This window comes from Suncus etruscus, chromosome 5 (genome assembly GCF_024139225.1).
Source record: "Suncus etruscus isolate mSunEtr1 chromosome 5, mSunEtr1.pri.cur, whole genome shotgun sequence".
In the NCBI taxonomy this organism is placed as follows: Eukaryota; Metazoa; Chordata; class Mammalia; order Eulipotyphla; family Soricidae; genus Suncus; species Suncus etruscus.
This window is the reverse complement of record NC_064852.1, coordinates 94114185-94133123: the sequence shown is the minus strand read 5'-3', so window position 1 is coordinate 94133123 and position 18939 is coordinate 94114185. Positions and strand designations below refer to the sequence as shown.

The following is an 18939-nucleotide window of genomic DNA, read 5'->3' as shown; positions in this document are numbered from 1 at the left end:
TGATATTAGTGTCCAGGCCAAGGGAAGACAGGAGCCAACCATTTACAGTCTCTGTTATTACACATGGTCTTTCAAGGTAAATATCATTAAGCCAGTATTTTAATTGAGTATACTTAAAGCAACAACTTACCTTCAAATATATTATTTAGGGATTCATTGTGATGAGAAGTATTTTCTTTTGATCTCTCTGCTCTGGTCAAGGAATCAATACTTGGTGTGTGTTTAAGTGCGTGGGTTTTATAAAACAAGTGGTTACTGGAACATTCAAATATACAGAACATTTTTTATTAATTACACAAATTTGAGAGCAGATTTACTCAAAAGTAGGTGACAGAAAAAAATCAAGTTGTTACTGTTTTGATCATCCATGCTGTTTGTGAATCTGTTCCCCAAAATCAGTGGCTTTGGAGGATATAATGATTTTGAATCTTTCCCTCCGAATCTGTGGCTTTGGTGAATAAAATGTTTGTGAATTTTTCCCTCCAAATAAGTGGCTTTGGGGAATAAAATGTTTGTGAATATCTCTATCCAAGTCGGTGGCTTTGGGGAATAATATTATTGTGATTATCTCCAAATCAGTGACTTTGGGGAATAACATTATTTGCACATGGTTTGGAAGCTGGTGCGGAGAGTTGCTGGACAAGGAGGCAGCCTCCATCAACCAACAGCCGCGACCATGGCCCATTGCCTCTTACCAAACATAATTGTTTTTTCTTCCATCACTTCTGCTCTGTGCCTGTGTACAGGCCTGCTGTTTCTCACCAATGTTTCCTATACAGATCCTGATCAGTTTGTTTATAAAACACGGCCTCCCAGAGAGCAGCCCCACACCTCCCCTGATGTGATGATGAATAGCTACCTAGGTTTGTGACCTCTGAGATGACAAATAAATTGTCTTGGTCATGGTCATTTTAAAAAAATTTTGGATCCATACAGAGCATAAATCTTTTCATTTTCTATTTCATTTCAACTGAAGCACACATAAAAAGCATGCCATCGTGGAGGCCCTGCCGCCAGATGGTTTTTAGAGCTGGATTCGATTATATCAGCCCATTCTAAATTTGCAGCTCATCGTATTTTTCCACTCACTTCACAATTTGAGAACTGCAGCAATAGTGGAGAAGCTCTTCATAAATAAAGCCCAGTAAAAAGGGGGAGTTTCTACTTGACTCCATCCTACTCACCTTGTGATAGATTTGCTTAATTTGACTGGTTTTGTGATGTCTGCTCATCACTAAGTCTGAGCATTTGAAATCCGATATCCTGCCTAATTTTTCATAACTCAAATGTCCTAATCATTTTCTGCCCTTGGCCCTAGTATGTAATTGATAGCCAGCCATAAATGCTTACTGCCATGGTTTCTGCAAGGTTCTCAAATACTGTCTCATCAATCTGTATTCTGTTTGCATGCTTGTCTCTGACAACTAAGTTAGTCAAAAATAATGAAATGTTGTCTGTGGCATATGAATGATGTTAGCATTTTGTTCTTGATTACCAAAAACACTGATGGATATGGAGGTATTACATTATAGCAGAACCCTGTGACATGGACTCAGTTGAGCTCTGTCAGCTTGTATCTCTATATATGATCTGACTGTTTCATAATTGAGCCCCATCTCCTAATACAGTTCCCGTATTCAGACCAGGTTTAAACTGAGTCTTCAGATAACAGGAAATAGAATACTTGGGATTGAAGCTACACGGTACTGAAGGGCATGGAAGCCTCTCTTTAAAAGTCAGTATTTATAGAAAGCTGTGAAAGACCCCACTGCTTCATGCTTCTATCAAATCTCTTAGTTCTGAAACTTTCCTCTTCTAAGTATAGTGGCTGGTGGGGAGGGTCAGAGCAAGAGTGCTTAGAAGTTAAAGGACAGCGATTTTCAGTGAGTTTCAGTGTTAGATACCTCCTAAACTACAAAGCTGATGGATATAAATTCTTTTATTCCCCCCTCTAGGCTTTTCTTTGGACTCAGGGAAAGGTATCATTTCTAAAGATGAGATCACTTTTGTGTCTGGGGCCCCGAGAGCTAATCACAGTGGAGCTGTTGTTTTGCTAAAAAGAAATCTGAAGTCAACGCATCTTGTCTCTGAGCATATATTTGAAGGGGAAGGTCTGGCTTCTTCCTTTGGCTACGATGTGGCAGTGGTGGACCTTAACAAAGATGGGTGAGCATCTTGGGTTATTTGATATTTAAAGTCACTGCTGCTTCAGCTTGTGTAGGTCTGGAAAAGCCATAGGTTAGCTGACTGAAGAATATTTCCATTGTAACTTGCACTAGCCCAGTGCTTCTTTATGCCTTGTATTTCAACAGCAGTGGTCATTGCCTTTCCAGGGTACAGGATTACATTTTCAGGTTTTATTTTATTTATTTATTTTGGTTTTTGTGTTACACTTGACAATGCTTAGGAATTACTCCTGGGTGGCTCAGGATTATATGGGATTCTGGGGATAAAATTTAGGTCAGCTATGTGCAAGATAAATGCACTACCTGTTATCACTCTGGCCCCTACATTTTCCATTTTTAGTTTTTTTAATATAATTTTTATTTTAATTATAGTGGCTTACATATCGTTGACAGTAATATTTTAGGTACATGTTAACATAAAATAGGGAATTCCCATCTCTGAATTGTCCTCCCTCCACCTCCGTTCCCATCCTTCCCATATCCTCTTCCCTTACCCCCGGGGCTGCTAGAATAAGTGGTCCCCTCTGTGCCTAGCTTACTACTTAGTGGTCTTACACCTATTTGGTCTTGGTACCTCCCTTATTCCCCCCCCCCATTGGGAGGCGGGACTAGATAGTTCAAGTTATGCGGTTTTGTTTGAAGAAAAGTAATAACCTGGAGAAAAAAAGAGAAAAAAAGAATCAGATACTCCGGAAATGGGCGGTTGGTTCCTTCTAGAGGCTTCCATCCTTGGTTTGAGAGACGAAGGGGAAAAAGAAGGTGAAACACCACAACAGTACATAAAGAACTGTCAAATAAAATATCCAGTGAGCATTCCAAAAAAAACATTTTTAGTTTTTATTCATTTTTGGGATCATAGTTTTATATGAATTTTAAGTTTGAGTCAAATATTAATTTAATCTTTTAATAATAATGTATCTGCATGGTCTGCTCTGTGGGTTTGGAGTGGGGTGTCTGAACTATGCCTGGCAGTACTTAGGGGGATTGTGAGGTGTGAGAGATCAAAACTGAGTTGCTCCAGTAGGGACCAGTACAGTGGGTAGGGCATCTGCCTTGCACACAATTGACCCTAATTCATTCTACAATATCCCATGTGTTTCTCCCATCACTGCCAAGAGTGATCCTTGAGCAGAGTCAGGAGTAAGCCCTGAGCACTGCCTAGTATTGCCTCAAACAAAAATAAGACAAAACTGGATTCCCCTATACTAATTCTCCGGTCCATGTTCTGTGGTTTCTAAGGGGCTATTGGAGCCCTCAGACTATTCAGTTGAATGTGGACTTAGAGACAAGCTAATGCACTGTCACAAACTTTCGGGAAGGGGCATAGGGTCCCTTTTGAAAGTCTCTGTTATAGTTTTGGAAAACTAGGAAACTGGCTTCAAGAATCTTTCTTATTTCAATTTTTATCAATTTTTCTCTGGGCATTTATTATAAGCTACTTTGATTCTTTTATTTTTTGGTTTTTGGGCCACATCAGGGGTTACTCCTGGCTATGCACTCAGAAATCGCTCCCGGCTTGGAGGACCATATGGGATGCCAGAAATTGAATCAAGGTCCTTCCTGGGTCAGCTGCGTGCAAGGCAAACACCCTACTAATGAGCTATCGCTCCGGCCCCTACTTTGATTCTTTTTAAAAATACTGTTTTAGTTGAGGACCTGAAAAATGATTTGGTGTTTTAAAGTACTTATCCAGTAGACATAAGGCTGAAACTCTAAACTCCAATGTTAGTCCATAGCCCCACTGTATGGGAAGAGAGAAAAATATGTTTAATGACAGGGTATGAGTTCCAGACTTGAGGTCCTTTTTTTGTGGCCTTAGTATCAAGGCAAATGGTATTTCTCCAGAGATGCTGATATTTTAGTTGACGACTTATGTTGCTGTCTTTCCTTTTTTCAGGTGGCAAGATATAGTTATTGGAGCTCCACAGTATTTTGATAGAAATGGAGGAGTTGGAGGTGCAGTATATGTCTACATTAACCAGCAAGGCAGGTGGAATAATGTCCAACCAATTCGTCTTAATGGAACCAAAGATTCTATGTTTGGCATTGCAGTCAAAAACATTGGAGATATTAATCAAGATGGCTACCCAGGTAGGTAATGGATTTAGAAAAGCCTTTAATAGATTATTTGATTGTCTTCAGTACTGTATACTTCTGTATCTTAAAAACATTATGTTGAAAGTTTTTAAAATTTTAATGTTTGTTAACATATGGTATTGTCAACAGATATTGCAGTTGGAGCTCCCTATGATGACCTGGGAAAGGTTTTTATCTATCATGGATCTGCCAAGGGAATAAATACCAAACCAGCACAGGTAAACAAACCATCCAGCTTTTCACAATAAGGATCTCAGTGTTTTTACATATAATAAGGTGTTTAGGTCTATATTTATATACCTTATATTTTTCATGAGTCTGATAATAGTAATTTTTGGTTTTTAAATGTATAGATATAGTTTGAAAAATATCTCTAAATGCAACGAATTGCTAGTTGTAACTGAAAACTTTTTTAGATAACTTAGGAATCGAAAGGAATCCAAGGAAAAGATATTTTTGACCCCGAGAGCATAAGTAGGTGGAAATATGATAGATTCTCTTTGGTGACTTATTAAAATAGGGATTAAACTGGGTGAGAGAGATCATTACAATTGCATGGAGAATTCTGATCATTTTAAATTGCTAAGATATTTGGAAGGCAGGTTAGGGGTATTTGTTTTAAATGACCTGAGTGACCATTATAATAAACAAGCTCATCAAACATGTACTTTTTAGGCCTTTGAGATATAATGCAGACTATAGGGCTCTTTTGGTATGAAATATTGTATCCTATGGATACTTATTTATAATATCATATGAACCTATAAATTACAAAATTTAAGTTCAAAAAGAACATATAGGGGCTGTAGCGATAACAGAATGGGCAGAGGATTGCTTTGCATGTAGCTGACCCAGAATCGACCTCCAGCATCTCATATGATTCACCAAACCTGACAGGAGTGATTTCTGAGTGAAGAGCCAAGAGAAACCCCTGAGCATAGCTGGGTGTGGCAGAAAAACAAACAAACAAAAGAACATGTGTCTTTTCTATAGCATAGGTAAGCTCATTGTTGTGGTTCCATGTCTGAGATTATGTTTATTTCAGGTTCTTGAGGGTGAATCACCTTCTTTTGGATATTCAATTGCTGGAAATATGGATCTTGATAAAAACTCCTACCCTGATATTGCAGTTGGCTCTCTCTCCGATTCAGTGACTGTTTTCAGGTGTGTTGTGTCTGTCACTAGTTAAGTTTCTTCAACTGGAAGGTGGAACTAAACTGTTGACCTTTTGTTTGTTTGAGGAATTATACCTGGTGGTCTTTGGGGACCATATGGACTGCTAGGGATTGAACCTGGGTGCAAGGCAAATACCCTACCCACTGTACTATCTCTCCTTTTGAATTGAAATTTCTAAATGCACTCCTTCATAGGCAAAGGTTTCTATTAATTTCAAAGGATTTTAGGGGTAAGGGGAGATTTGGAGGCACACCTGGTGATACTCAATAAGTTTACTCCTGGCTCTATTCCCTGTTCTTACTCCTTGTGGTTGTATTTGGAGATTAAGCCAGGGTCTACATTCAAGGCAAGTGCTTTTCCCACAGTACTATCTCTCTGCCTCAAATATTAAAGATATTTTCTTGAATATAGATTCACAGCATAATAAAACCAATCAAAGGGGACCAGAGTCAGTACAGTGGCTAAGGTGCTTGTCTTGCATACATCCCACCTAGGTTCCACGGTCCTTCAAATCCTGCTAGGAGTAAGCCAGCACAGCTGGCTGTGGCCAAAGAAAATAAAAACTATTAGAATGTAAAATCATGTCAAGTTGGAACATGGTATCCAGCATCCTATGTGATCCCCACATACATACCAGGTGTGTCCCCAAAACAAAAACAAAACAAACATTTGTGCCTCCTGTCCCTGTTGCCTGCTTTTGGCAGTTGGTATCACCTTGTGGAGTGTTTTCATGTAAGGGAATTTGTGATAGATAGCCTGTGGGGTTTTCTCTTGTGTGTGCTCTAACACTGTTCTGAAAGAAAGTTAGAGCCTTTTGAAGCATCACTAATTGGGATGGCTGGATCATTTACCTTGTGTTTGATTATGCTGGACGTTGTCAGTCTGCTTCAGAAATATTTCTGTTCATTTTTTGATAAAGCTTGTGAATATTTTTGGTTGAATTTGTGAATTTATATACTTTGAGTATTAATCTTTATCTGACATGTTATAAGAAAAATTCCTAGAAATAGAATTCCTGGGATAAAAGTTATCCTATTTTTGTAGTAATACAAAAAAGTAGTAATTTTGTACTAATGCCCTCGGAAAAGTGTCAATTTATGCTCTTGGCAACAGCTTACGAAACGACAATTTCATAATTATCATTGACCATGATGTGTATTTAATTTTACCAGTGTCATATGGTTTATCTTTTAATTGAATATGTATTTTGGCTTTATAGCTATTTTTATCTCAAAGAATATCTTTAATAGGCAATAGATACAGTGAGATCCTATGTGGAAAATAAAGTTTATATATAGATATAGCCTAACACAGTCCTAGATAAAACCCTAGGGGGATGATAAACTGCTACCAGATGCTTTTAAAGAGGCCACTATAGGGACCGATGCAATAATAGAGCAGCTCAGGTTTTTGCCTTGCTTGCACCAACCTAGGTTTGATCCCTGGCACTCTGTGTGATTCCCTAAAGCCACTAGGAGCAATTTCTGAGCACAAACTTGGGAGTAAATCTTGAGCACTGCTGGGCACAGCCCCAAATACCATAAAAGAAAGAAAGAAAGAGGGGGGTGAGGGGAAAGAAGGAAGGAATCACTATAAAGAAGAAAAGTATAATCTGTACATTGTTAAAGAAAAATGAAAAATCCCTTTCTGGTTGATGGCAAGATTTGCAAAATCTTTTTCTTATAAAAATTAGAAAAAGTGGGCCCGGAGAGATAGCACAGCGGCGTTTGCCTTGAAAGCAGCCGATCCAAGGACCAAAGGTGGTTGGTTCGAATCCCGGTGTCCCATATGGTCCCCCGTGCCTGCCAGGAGCTATTTCTGAGCAGACAGCCAGGAGTAACTCCTGAGCACCGCCGGGTGTGGCCCAAAAACCAAAAACCAAAAAAAAAAAAAAAAATTAGAAAAAGTGGGGCCTGAGAGATAACATGAAGGTAAGGCGTTTGCCTTGCATGCAGAAGGACGGTGGTGTGAATCCCGGCATCACGTATGGTCCCCTGAGCCTGCCAGGAGTGATTTCTGAGCATAGAGCCAGGAGTAATCCCTGAGCGCTGTCAGGTGTGACCCAAAACCCAAAAAAAAAAAAAAAATTAAAAAAATGTTATACATCTGGAAATAGATAAGAATGGATCTGAGATATTAGTGAGATTAAACAAAGAAAGTAGAGCTACATTAACTTGTGTGTGTGTGTATGTGGCTAGAAAGAGCGTGGGAAACTTAGGTAAACCAGTAGTCCTTTGTGTTGGTGCTTGGTCACTGGTCTTTGGTCCAGAAACTTCCTGATCTGCTGAGCTGCCACTTGGTTAATTCTGTCACTCATGTACTGTGTGAGGTTGACGGATTGCCCTGAGATCTGTCAGGGTTTTCAAACACTGCCTTTATATGTCGTTCCTCTCTATTCATTGACTTTAAAATACCATTTTAAATTTGTAAAAGAAAAACGTATTGCTGAACTTTTTTTTTTCTTTCTTTTTGGTTTTTGGGTCACACCTGGCATAGCTCAGGGGGTATTCCTGGATCTGTGCTCAGAAATCGATCCTGGCAGGCATGGGGGTGGGGTTGAGGGTGGGGGGGCCATATGAGATGCTGGGATTCGAACCACTGCCTGTCATGGGTCAGCTGCGTTAGTTTTCATCAAAAAGCAATTTTTAACTTATGGGTCTAGTTTGAGATAAGAAAAAATGTACCAAAATTTGGTTACTAAGTTTTCTCTGGCAGCTCAACCATCCTTTATCAGTTAGATATTTGTATGTATATTGTTGGTATTTTAATACTTTTTCTTTTCTATCCTCATAAGTGGGTTAGTTGTGAACTCTGTAAATTATTTCTTCTTTTCTCATGGATCCTTTCATACCAGGATAACCAGCTTTCATTTTCAAGGCTGCTCAATTCTTGAATATTTAAGACTAGATTAAGGGCAGAGACATATTGTTTACCTGGAAACTCTGGAGCATTTCATTCATTGCAGATATTATTCTCTGAAAGTCACATATTTATTCCCTAATATTAAAACTGTGACACACTTATAATTCTTTTTTTGTTTGTTTGGGGTTTTTTTGGCCACACCCATTTGATGCTCAGGGGTTACTCCTGGCTAAGCGCTCAGAAATTGCCCCTGGCTTGGGGGCACCATATGGGACGCCAGGGGATCGAACCGCAGTCCTTCCTTGGCTAGCGCTTGCAAGGCAGACAACTTACTTCTAGCGCCACCTCTCTGGCCCCCACACTTATAATTCTTAATAAATGTGATATTTTAAATACTTCCTGAGTACTATCAAGTTTTCCCTAGAAACTATGAAATGAATGCTGTCCACAGTAACAGTTGTTCTCTATAGCATTGTGGGATGGAGAGAATCATATATGGGAAAGATTCTTTCTTGCTGGTTTTTGTTTTGTTTTGGGTTTTTCCCTATTCCTGGCATTTCTCAAAGGTGTCTTCAAGCTCTGTGCTTAGCAGTTACTCCTTGCAGAATTAAGGGGTCAAGCAGTGCCAAGGATTGAACCTGAATTTCCTGCATGCAAAATATGTGCTTCGGCCATTTTGAACTATTGCTTCAGCCTTGTCCCTCTAGTATTTTTAATTCATAGGAGGCCAATAATGCCATCTTGTATTTGATTTTATCTGACATGTAGGGTGTTCATTATAAATTTGTCTTTGTCTTCAGATCCCGGCCTGTTATCAACATTGAGAAAACCCTCACGGTCACACCTAACAGAATCGATCTCCTCCAGAAACCCTTCTGCAACGCTCCGAGTGGGATATGGTAAGCTCTTGCATCGTCTCACATCAGCATCAGATCCACTCCTCTGCTCTATGACTGCCCTGGGGAATCCCAGAAAAGCTCAAGAAAGAAATCCCTGGGAGAGAATTCTATTAGATTAATCTGAACCCTCTAACTCCCATCCCACTCTCACCCCTCCAACTACACAGTTAGGACTCTGGGATTAGAAAATTGGGAAATGTGGGGTGTGTGTGTGTGTGTGTGTGTGTGTGTGTGAGAGAGAGAGAGAGAGAGAGAGAGAAAGAGGGAGGGAGGGAGGGAGGGAGGGAAGGAGAGAGGGAGGGAGGGAAGGAGAGGGGGAGGGAGAGAGAGAGAGGGAGAGGGAGGGAGGGAGGGAGAGAGAGAATTATAATAATAAATCTTTTAAGAAATAATTGTTTGATTTTACACAGCCTCAAGGTCAAGGCCTGTTTTGAATATACTGCTAAACCCACTAGTTATAATCCTTCAATAAGTAAGTACCTTTTACCGGGGGGGGGGGGGGAGCCAACAATTATTTTCTTTTTGCCCAGTTGAAAGTTCTGCATAAATAACAAAATTCCAATGGCAAGGGCCAAAATGGCCATCCTCACTTAAAGAATTACATGTATCTGGTGACTTTTCTTTAATCAGGAGGATATAGCCTGTGAAGGGAAAACTCTGCATTTGGTCCTTATTTGAATTTTTCCAGAACAGATGATTTGGGACAGGATGCCTTGGAAAAGTACTCATTTGTTACCACAAACAGTTTCCTCTCTTCTGTCTTTGAACAGCAGTGTGGAAAATTGGTTTTGTGGTTGTGAGGCAGTGGGTGGTGTTTGGAGTAGGCTGCCTGCAGGAGCCAGGGCGGTATACAGAATAATTGCCACCTTGTGCCGTCTCCACTTGTGGGTCTATCCCAGAGGTACCAGGGTGGCCCAGAACACCCAGGCTGTGTTCTCCAAGACAGACACCCCACTGCCGGTGTGCATTCGAGCCACGGCATATCAGAGTTGGGATGCTCTTATTTCCGGCTGTGGCACTAACTTGTTTTAAAGGAATCCTCTACACATTGGAAGTTTTGATTCTCCTATCAGCTTAAACAGTTGAAAAATTGTCATTGCTAGGTAGTTGAGTTTAAATGAGACAATGGGAAGGTAATTGATCATTGTACTCTGGCTTTGTTCTTTTATGAGGAAATGTCTGTTTGTTTGAGCCATTGTAAAATTGGACAGAACTGGGATTCTCACATATTCTCATTTCACATTATGCAGATTTAGAATTTGCAAATCATGTTCATAAAACAGTAATCATTTAATTAATTAAATAATATTAAGGATAAAGTACAATCGAATATTAAAATAGATGCTAAGAAATAAAATTAAGGGCACTATTTTTTAACTACAGCATAAACTCCTTGAAGCTTATGTAGTTTATTATAATTTACACAATGAAAAATTAAGACCACTTAAGTAAGGAAAAATAAGCACTATTGAAGCTGTGAATGCATAAAAAATGTTTTCCTTTTTTTTTTTTAATAAGATAGTATTCTGCTCTCCTTTTTAAATATATCCTAAACAGAATTTTGCCATAAAATTTGCAGGGTTGAGTCCCACTATCTCTATTTTTTTTTGTTTTGTTTTGTTTTCTTTGGGTCACAACTAGTGGTCATCAGGGTTACTCCTTGCTCTTCACTCAGAATTTACTTTTGGCAGGGTTGGAGGACCATATGGGATTCCAGGGATCAAATTCAGGTCGGTCATATGCAAGGCAAACACCCTACTCATTGTGCTATCACTCTGGCCCCACTATTTCTACCCTTAAAAGTGGAAACAGTACAGTGGTGAGTGTCCTTACTTTGGACATTGTCAACCCCAGATCGTGGTACTGTATATAGCCACTTACACACCACTTTATGTAAACCTTGAGCACAGCTGAGTGTGGCCCACACACTATTAAAAATTAAGATTCTTGCATGAATCCTAGTAGTGGAGATATGTGTGGAGATAGCATATGGAAATTTCAAGAAAAAGGGAGAATTGCAAACTGCAAAGAGGAACAGTACTTTTTCTGTGGGGTTAGTTCCAGCCACCCTGCAGCTGCTTTGGGGGTATAAGATGCTCATCCCCCAGGGAAGCTTTTTAGTGTGCAGGGGTATAAGATGCTCATCCCCCAGGGAAGCTTTTTAGTGTGCAAGGCAGCCTATCTTATAACATTCTTAGGAGTGTGTTCTTCTTTGAGGTTATAAGTTCTCTTAAGGCTTCAGCCCTTGCCAGTCTGAAGCAGTGGGTTTAGCTGCTGGCTCACAATTGGTGCTACAGGTGTTAAAAGGTTAAAACCCACACTTGTCATTATTTAAAAATATGATGTCCTTTGCCGGAGCAATAATACAGTGGGAAGGGTACTTGCTTTGCACTCAATTGATCCTGGTTCCAACCCTGGCATCCTATGTGATCCCCCAAGCCCACCCCGAGTGATTCCTAAGTGCAAAGCCAGGAGTAACCCTTGAGCACCACCAGGTGTGACACCAGAACAAAGCAAAGCCAGACAAAAAGATGTTCTTTTCAGTATGGTGGGCAAAGAAGACAGCTTCTCCATGGCATGTCCTTGACATATGCATAACACCTAAGAGGCAGCAGATTTTAAATAGCTGCATCTTCAGTTCGTGGATCTTGTCTAGCGCTCCCTGTGGGGCTGGTCCTACCACGTGTCCCCTCAGGCAAGTTTTGTGCATCTGTTTTGACCCTGTGCCCCAGGCAGCAGGCATATTCTGAGTCCAGAAAACAGTTCTTTGTGTAGCTGTCAATGACAAGAAAAGGACTGCTGTGATTTATTGGGATCTGTCTTCCTTTCAGTGTTGTGTTATTTTTACCCAAATACCTTATTTTTGCCTGCTTTTTACCGCTGTGTTTGGAAATGACTGGAGAGACACCAAGGAACAGTAATTCTAGGACAAAATAAAGATGGGGAAGGAGGGAGGGCATTTAATATTCCACTGGTCTGTCATCAGTAACCACTGTCAGTATGACAGCTAGAAATTCATCGGAACATGCCTGCTTCCCAGCCTGAATTCAATTCATATGTGAATTCAATGACAAGCTTTCTTGCCATGTTCTTAATCTTACATTATATAACCACTCTGCTTTAGACAGATGCCTATTAAGTATTCCATTCACCAAATGCTTTCTGGCAGTCTATCCTAGATAAAACTTTTCTGCTCTGAAGACTTTTGGAGAGGCTTGTTTTCATCGACTTCTGTCTATTGAGAAATTTTCAGTCAGATCAGATAACTTCCATAGAGCTGCCCAAGTTTGAATCATCTAAAAACCTGTTCCTAGAAGCCAAGGAAAGAGCTCAGAAATAAGAGAGTGTACAGTGCGTGTAGAGGCCCCAAATTCAAGCGTTTCACCACATCCCTCTCACCACCACCCCCAAGCCCCAATTGGGTCTATTCCTAGAGGCCCAAGCACCCCAACACCAGGCCCCAGCATTAAAACATGCAGATCATTTGGCCCAGCATCACCAGGAGTGGCCCCTCAGGCCCCTCTTAAGCATTGTTTGGGAGTCTCCCTATTCTCCGAATAGAAATGAACTTGTTTCCCAGTGCCTGAGAACATGAGCTCATTGTTTAGCCAGTGTAACTCAGCCGTCCTCCTAGAGTGGTGCTCCACACGTAGATCTTGATAATGGAGGCTTAATGAGTATTCTACATGGCTTGCCCCTCAGAAAGGTCAGCAAAAGCGACCTGCTGGGATTTTATGATGATGTGAACTGTGGGGAGGGCATGGGAAGGTCAGAATGGGTTTGGTAGATGAGCGGTTTTCATGCCCCCACAGCCTCACCCCCTTGCACTGGGAGGGGCATTCAGCGTGTGAGCCTTCGCCTGGTCCGTGATGAAGTTTTCAGGTCACCACTAAGTGGATGGTGTCAGGGCTACTGAGAGCCTTTGGGGGAGGAGCAATGTTCTATTTGGCAGCTGTGGCATTTAAGATTTCTTCAGATGGACGCAGAAATGACCATTGAAACTGTCAGTGTTTCTAAATTTTGGTCTAGCACGTCAGCCTTGCTCTCACTGTGTATGCACTCACTGGTGCAGATGTGGGGTCCGCTTTGTCAACTTTGTTGATCTGTGCTACGCTATTGGGGGTAGGAGGTATTAGGCCACACCTGGTGATGCTCTGAGATTATTCCTGATAGCGCTTAGGGAACGATATGCAGTGCTGGGGATTAGAATCAGGATCACAGCCACCACAGCCATGAGCAAGGCCCATGCCTCACCTATTGTACTATCTCTCTGACCCTATCCTACACCTTTTACTGTTCCCAGGTGTTATGCTGTGGCTGGTAAATTCCAGGGTGAGTAGCCCAGCAAGGACTCTGTCTCCACAGCTTTGCCCGGAAGTGACATACAGTGAGTTAAGTTTAGTGATTGGAGAAATAGATTTCTGTGGGATCCTGCTGGGCAGTTTCCAGAAGAAAACCCTGTCAAGGGGGAGAATTGAGACTTGCAGCCATCAGATAAACATGAAAAAAAGAACAGTTATGTTGGCTAAGGAGGCTGAGGCTATAAGGCAAATAGACATGGACATGGAAGAAGCATTATCTTTTGTGTCTGTGATTAGAGCTGGGAATCTGCCTCTGTCCCTCAGCCTCAGGTCCAGCCAGTCACCTACATCCACCCTGTACACCTCCTCTGTTTCATCTGCAAGAAGAGGGTGTGTGTGCACAGAGATGGTCTCAGATTACTTCCAGACTCTCCTGTGAATATATCAACCTGGGTCATTTCTTTTCTGTGTTTTCTTGAGCAAATATTTTTCCCTCTGTATTTCAAAAAGCCCAAGAGTGCGTAGGGGTACTCTTGGCAGTGGTGGGGATCATTCCCAGCAGTGCCTGGAATCGAACCTGAGCCTCCCACTGCAAAACATGTGCTCAGCCCTTTGAGGTATGTCCCTGACCTCCAGTCTCCTTCCTTGAGCCTGCATTCTCTGCCTGGCTGCACACTTGAGTCTATTTTTTCTCTGGTTAGTGAGTGATAAATGAGTGTAAGTCATTTACTGTAAGTATTGGCCCATGACAAATAAAGTTAACTGTTGTACCCAGTGAACAAGGTAAAAATGCTATGTGGAGTCTTCTGGAGTGAGAAATTTTGGCCATCCAGAACTTGGCTGTCTTCCCAGATCTCTTAGATAGTGAAGGACTGTGTGTGCCCTCTGAACCTTGGTGGGTTGGAAACTGGTTGTATGAGCATTGTTAGCCGACTATCTGTCCTCTGCCAGTTGGAAGGAAAATTCTGTTCTTCCCCATCCCCAAGTGTTTATAAGTCTCCCTATTGTCAAGTAGCTTCTCCATCTCTAATACTTAGTCCTTTTCTTTTAGATGTCTTCTTTAACAGTGCTGCTTAACCTAGACTAAGTGTCTCAGGATCATCTGTAGATCCTCTTAATATGTATTTTTTACATATTACATTTTACATGGAGCCTGATATTCTTTATTTGTCTTTAAGGTGCCAGGGATCAAACCCCATGTGAGTGAGGCATGCACACGAGGCACACACACTACCACTGAACCACATCCCCACCCCTTTTCTGCATTCCTTTTGGATCCTCTTCTTTCCTTTATAGCTATTGTTGTCATCACTAGGGTTACACACACTTGTTTGTGGACCTTGCCAGGACCATGCATGTGAATGGCAAAGCTTACACATATGCTCACCAGGAATGTAGTCCTGGCTGCTACACATCCATTTATTTTATTTTTTACAAGTTTTTTATCGAGGCATTGAAATTTTTAGAAATCTTCATAACTGGGCCCAGAGAGATAGCACAGCAGTGTTTGCCTTGCAAGCAGCCGATCCAGGACCTAAGGTGGTTGGTTCGAATCCCGGTGTCCCATATGGTCCCCCTGCCTGCCAGGAGCTATTTCTGAGCAGACAGCCAGGAGTAACCCCTGAGCACCGCCGGGTGTGACCCAAAAAACAAAAAACAAAAAATAAATAAAAAAATAAATAAAAAGAAATCTTCATAACTGAGTTTCAGGCACGCAATGTTCCAATGTCAATCCCAGCTTTAGTGTCAAGATGTCAACTTCTCTCCATCAATGTCACAAGGTTCCTTTCCAGCACCTTTCTCCACCAGCGTGTCTCCTTGACAGGCACATCATTTTTTTCTACACTATAGTTACAATACTGTTAAAGGTAGGGTTTTATGAATAAACCAATCCAGCACCACTCCCTTGCCCATAGTGTCTACTTCTGTCCATCAATGCCCCAATGTGTCCATATCCCTCCTACCTGAGGCTGGCTTTCTACTACTGAAATCTCATTTGTTCTCAGTACTTGTTGCTTTGAGGCATTTGTTATTCCCCACTTTGGCCTTTATACTCCACATCTAAGAGAGATCATCCTGTGGCAACTGTCTCTCTCCCTCTAGTATTCCAAAATGTATATGTACCATAGTTAATGTTGATGTAATGCAGTTGGACTTGGACACACCCTTTAGGTACCCCCACCGTAATGACAGTTGAATCTGGACATGGCCCTTGAGCACACCCCCTTGTCATCTGGGTATAAAAGGAATAACTAGGCCCTTTGCAAGGGGGCCCATGATAGTGACCAGAGCAGTGCCTGGTAGCACTTGGTGGCAGAGGGAAGATAAAGCATCAGCGAGATGCTGCCTACTTTGTATCTATCCCTTTTTCTTTCTTATACCAGGGCTTCCCCCAGCCACATCTGGCTGGTGAATTTTCATTTATCTCCCCCTCTCTCAAAAATCCCCAAGTGGTAATGGCAGGCCTCAGACACCAGGAGGAATAAAAAGTATACTTGCTTTCTCATCCGCTCTTCTCTCACTCTCTCACTCTCAGTCCCAGGTGGGTGGTAGCTACATGTTGGCCTCTGCAGCATGTAGTCCTGCAGCCCAGGCAGTCTTGGGCCTTTGCAGTTACTTTCTCCAGTTATCTGTTCTTGAATGTACTTAAGTTGTTTCCGGGTTTGGGCACTTGTGAATTTCACTTGCCCATCTGTAATTTGTTGCTTGCATGCACCCAACTCTTTACAGAGATATCCCATCCACTGTGGTTCTGGGTGTCCAAACAGAGCTGCTAGGACCTCACTCACTGCATACGGATGGCACTGGGGATTCATGGCAGGTGCTTTTTAGCCACTGAATTATACCTGGGGCTCTGTTGTGCATTCTGAACAGACTTCAAGAGCTGCTGCTGTGGCTGGATTGGAGATCTTTTTCTTTTCTTTTCTTTTTTTTCTTTTTCTTTCTCTTTCGCTCTTTCTTCTCTTTCTTTCTTTCTTTCTTTCTTTCTTTCTTTCTTTCTTTCTTTCTTTCTTTCTTTCTTTCTTTCTTTCTTTCTTTCTTTCTTTCTTTCTTTCTCTGTCTTTCTGTCTTTCTTTCTCTCTTTCTTTCTCGCTCTTTCTTTCTCTCTTTCTCGCTCTTTCTTTCTTTCTTTCTTTCTTTCTTTCTTTCTTTCTTTCTTTCTTTCTTTCTTTCTCTCTCTTTCTGTCTTTCTTTCTCTCTTTCTTTCTCTCTCTCTCTTTCTTTCTTTCTTTCTTTCTTTCTTTCTTCTCTTTCTTTCTTTCTTTTCTTTTCTTTCTTTCTTTCTTTCTTTCTTTCTTTCTTTCTTTCTTTCTTTCTTTCTTTTTCTTTCTCTCTCTCCCCCCTTCCCTCCCTCCCTCCCTCCTTCCCTTCCTTCCCTCCTTCCTTCCTTTCTCTTTTCTTTCTTGGGCCACACCCAGCAGTTCTCAGGGGTTACTCCTGGCTCTGGACTCAGAAATCACTCCTGGAGGCTTGGGGGACCATATGTGATATTGGGGATCGAACTCTAGTTTGTCCCAAGTCAACTACATGCAAGGCAAATGCTCTACCACTGTGCTGCCACTTCGGCCCTGGAGATCTTTTTCTAATCTCAAGGCATGAAGCCAGTGAAGCATCTAACTTTGGCGGGGGGGGGTGGAAAGAGAAAATGAGTCTGGGTCTGGAAATAGTGTTGACTTACTCCCTTGTAATTCTTAAGAACCTATGTCTTAATTCCTGGAAACAATTCTTAGCTGCTGTTCAGTGATTTTTAACTTATTCTGGAGCTCCCCCAGGTGGTTCAGTGAAAATTTAACTTGAAAACACTATTTCTAAGATTTAGGAAATGTCACAATGCACATTTCTGAAGATTGTGAATTCTGAAGATAAAGAATAGCAGTGAGGTGTAGAGCACTGGCTGGTCTACAAAGAATCAAGCTATTTTAAAAAGGAGATCAACATATGTACCGCAGAACTGTCTGTAATCCTCTCTTCTTTTCCCTAGCCATTGTGGGCACACTGGAGGCTGAGAAAGTAAGAAGAAAATCTGGGCTGTCATCACGAGTTCAGTTTCGGAACCAAGCCTCGGAGCCCAAGTACTCTCAGGAGCTGACTCTGAATCGGCAGAAGCAGAAAGTGTGCATGGAGGAGAGCCTCTGGCTGCAGGTGAGGGCTGCAGTCTTCTGGGCTGCTCGGGCAGCACAAGCACACATCACGGGTTTACACCAGCAATCAGTTACTGAGCTCTATCGTGGCAAATGTATTGTGCTAATACCTCCCTCCCTCTCTCTCTCTCTCTCTCTCTCTCTCTCTCTCTCTCTCTCTCTCTCTCTCTCCTCTCTTCTCTCTCTCTCCCTCTCTCCTCTTCCTTCCTTCCCTCTCTCCTCTTCCTTCCTTCCCTCTCTCTCCTCTTCCTTCCTTCTCTCTTCTTTCTCTTTCTTTCTTTTTCTTTCTTTCTTTCTTTCTTTCTTTCTTTCTTTCTTTCTTTCTTTCTTTCTTTCTTTCTTTCTTTCTTTCTTTCTTTCTTTCTGTCTTTCTTTCTTTCTTTCTTTCTTTCTGTCTTTCTTTCTTTCTTTCTTTCTTTCTTTCTTTCTTTCCCTCCCTCCTTCCTTCCTTCCCTCCTTCCTTCCTTCCTTCCTTCCTTCCTTCCTTCCTTCCTTCCTTCCTTCCTTCCTTCCTTCCTTCCTTCCTTCCTTCCTTCCTTCCTTCCTTCCTTCCTTCCTTCCCCCACCCCCATCCTCTATAGGATAATATCAGAGATAAGTTGCGGCCTATCCCCATCACTGCATCAGTGGAGATTCGAGAGCCCAGCCCTCGAAGGCGCCTGAATTCACTTCTGGAAGTACCTCCAATTCTAAATTCCAAGGAGCCCACGACTGTGCATACAGATGTAAGCCTTTTTGTTCTGCCAGTGTTCTAGCTGACTTACTGGGCCAAACCAGATGTCCTTGAGGGCAGTCTTTGTCATTCCTTTCTATTTAATAAGCTTTTCAACCCACAGTTTGTCAGGGAAGGTTTGTTTCACAAATGAGGAGTGAACATGAAAACATTAAGAATACAATTTAAGGCCAGAGTCTATTTTTCTGCATAACTGTTAGCCACAATAAGGGTACTTGGCAGAACTTCTTATTTTCACATCGAATTGCTTATCTAGCTGTGTGTGAAGGAAGTGCATGGCATTTTACCATTAAGAACATTGAAATGTGGATAACAAATGCTAAGACTATTTTTTTGCCTTGTTGAACATTAAAAATAATCAAAGAGTATCAAAGTTCAGCGACGCAAAAAAGCATGTTAGCGATAAAATCACCACATTGTGAAGGGAGACCTTCATAAGCTGGCATGCATACTGTGGTGTGGGACATACAGCTATTTCTCAGAGCACCTCCTGGAGTGACCTGGAGTACCATCACATGTGGCTCCACCACCTCCCCTAAATCA

The 18939-nt window shown here is 41.6% G+C and overlaps 1 protein-coding gene across 1 annotated transcript in view; it reads left to right on the top strand.

Annotated features, from left to right (window-relative positions):
• The window catches only part of ITGA6 (integrin subunit alpha 6), a 92698-nt gene that overhangs the window by 55767 nt on the left and 17992 nt on the right, over window positions 1-18939 (top strand). The window contains exons 6-13 of the mRNA XM_049773532.1: window positions 1956-2166; window positions 4084-4277; window positions 4413-4501; window positions 5329-5447; window positions 9122-9220; window positions 9631-9692; window positions 17504-17664; window positions 18245-18388. Of these exons, the coding sequence (XP_049629489.1) occupies window positions 1956-2166; window positions 4084-4277; window positions 4413-4501; window positions 5329-5447; window positions 9122-9220; window positions 9631-9692; window positions 17504-17664; window positions 18245-18388 (1079 nt within the window). The remainder of the gene's footprint in view (window positions 1-1955; window positions 2167-4083; window positions 4278-4412; window positions 4502-5328; window positions 5448-9121; window positions 9221-9630; window positions 9693-17503; window positions 17665-18244; window positions 18389-18939) is intronic.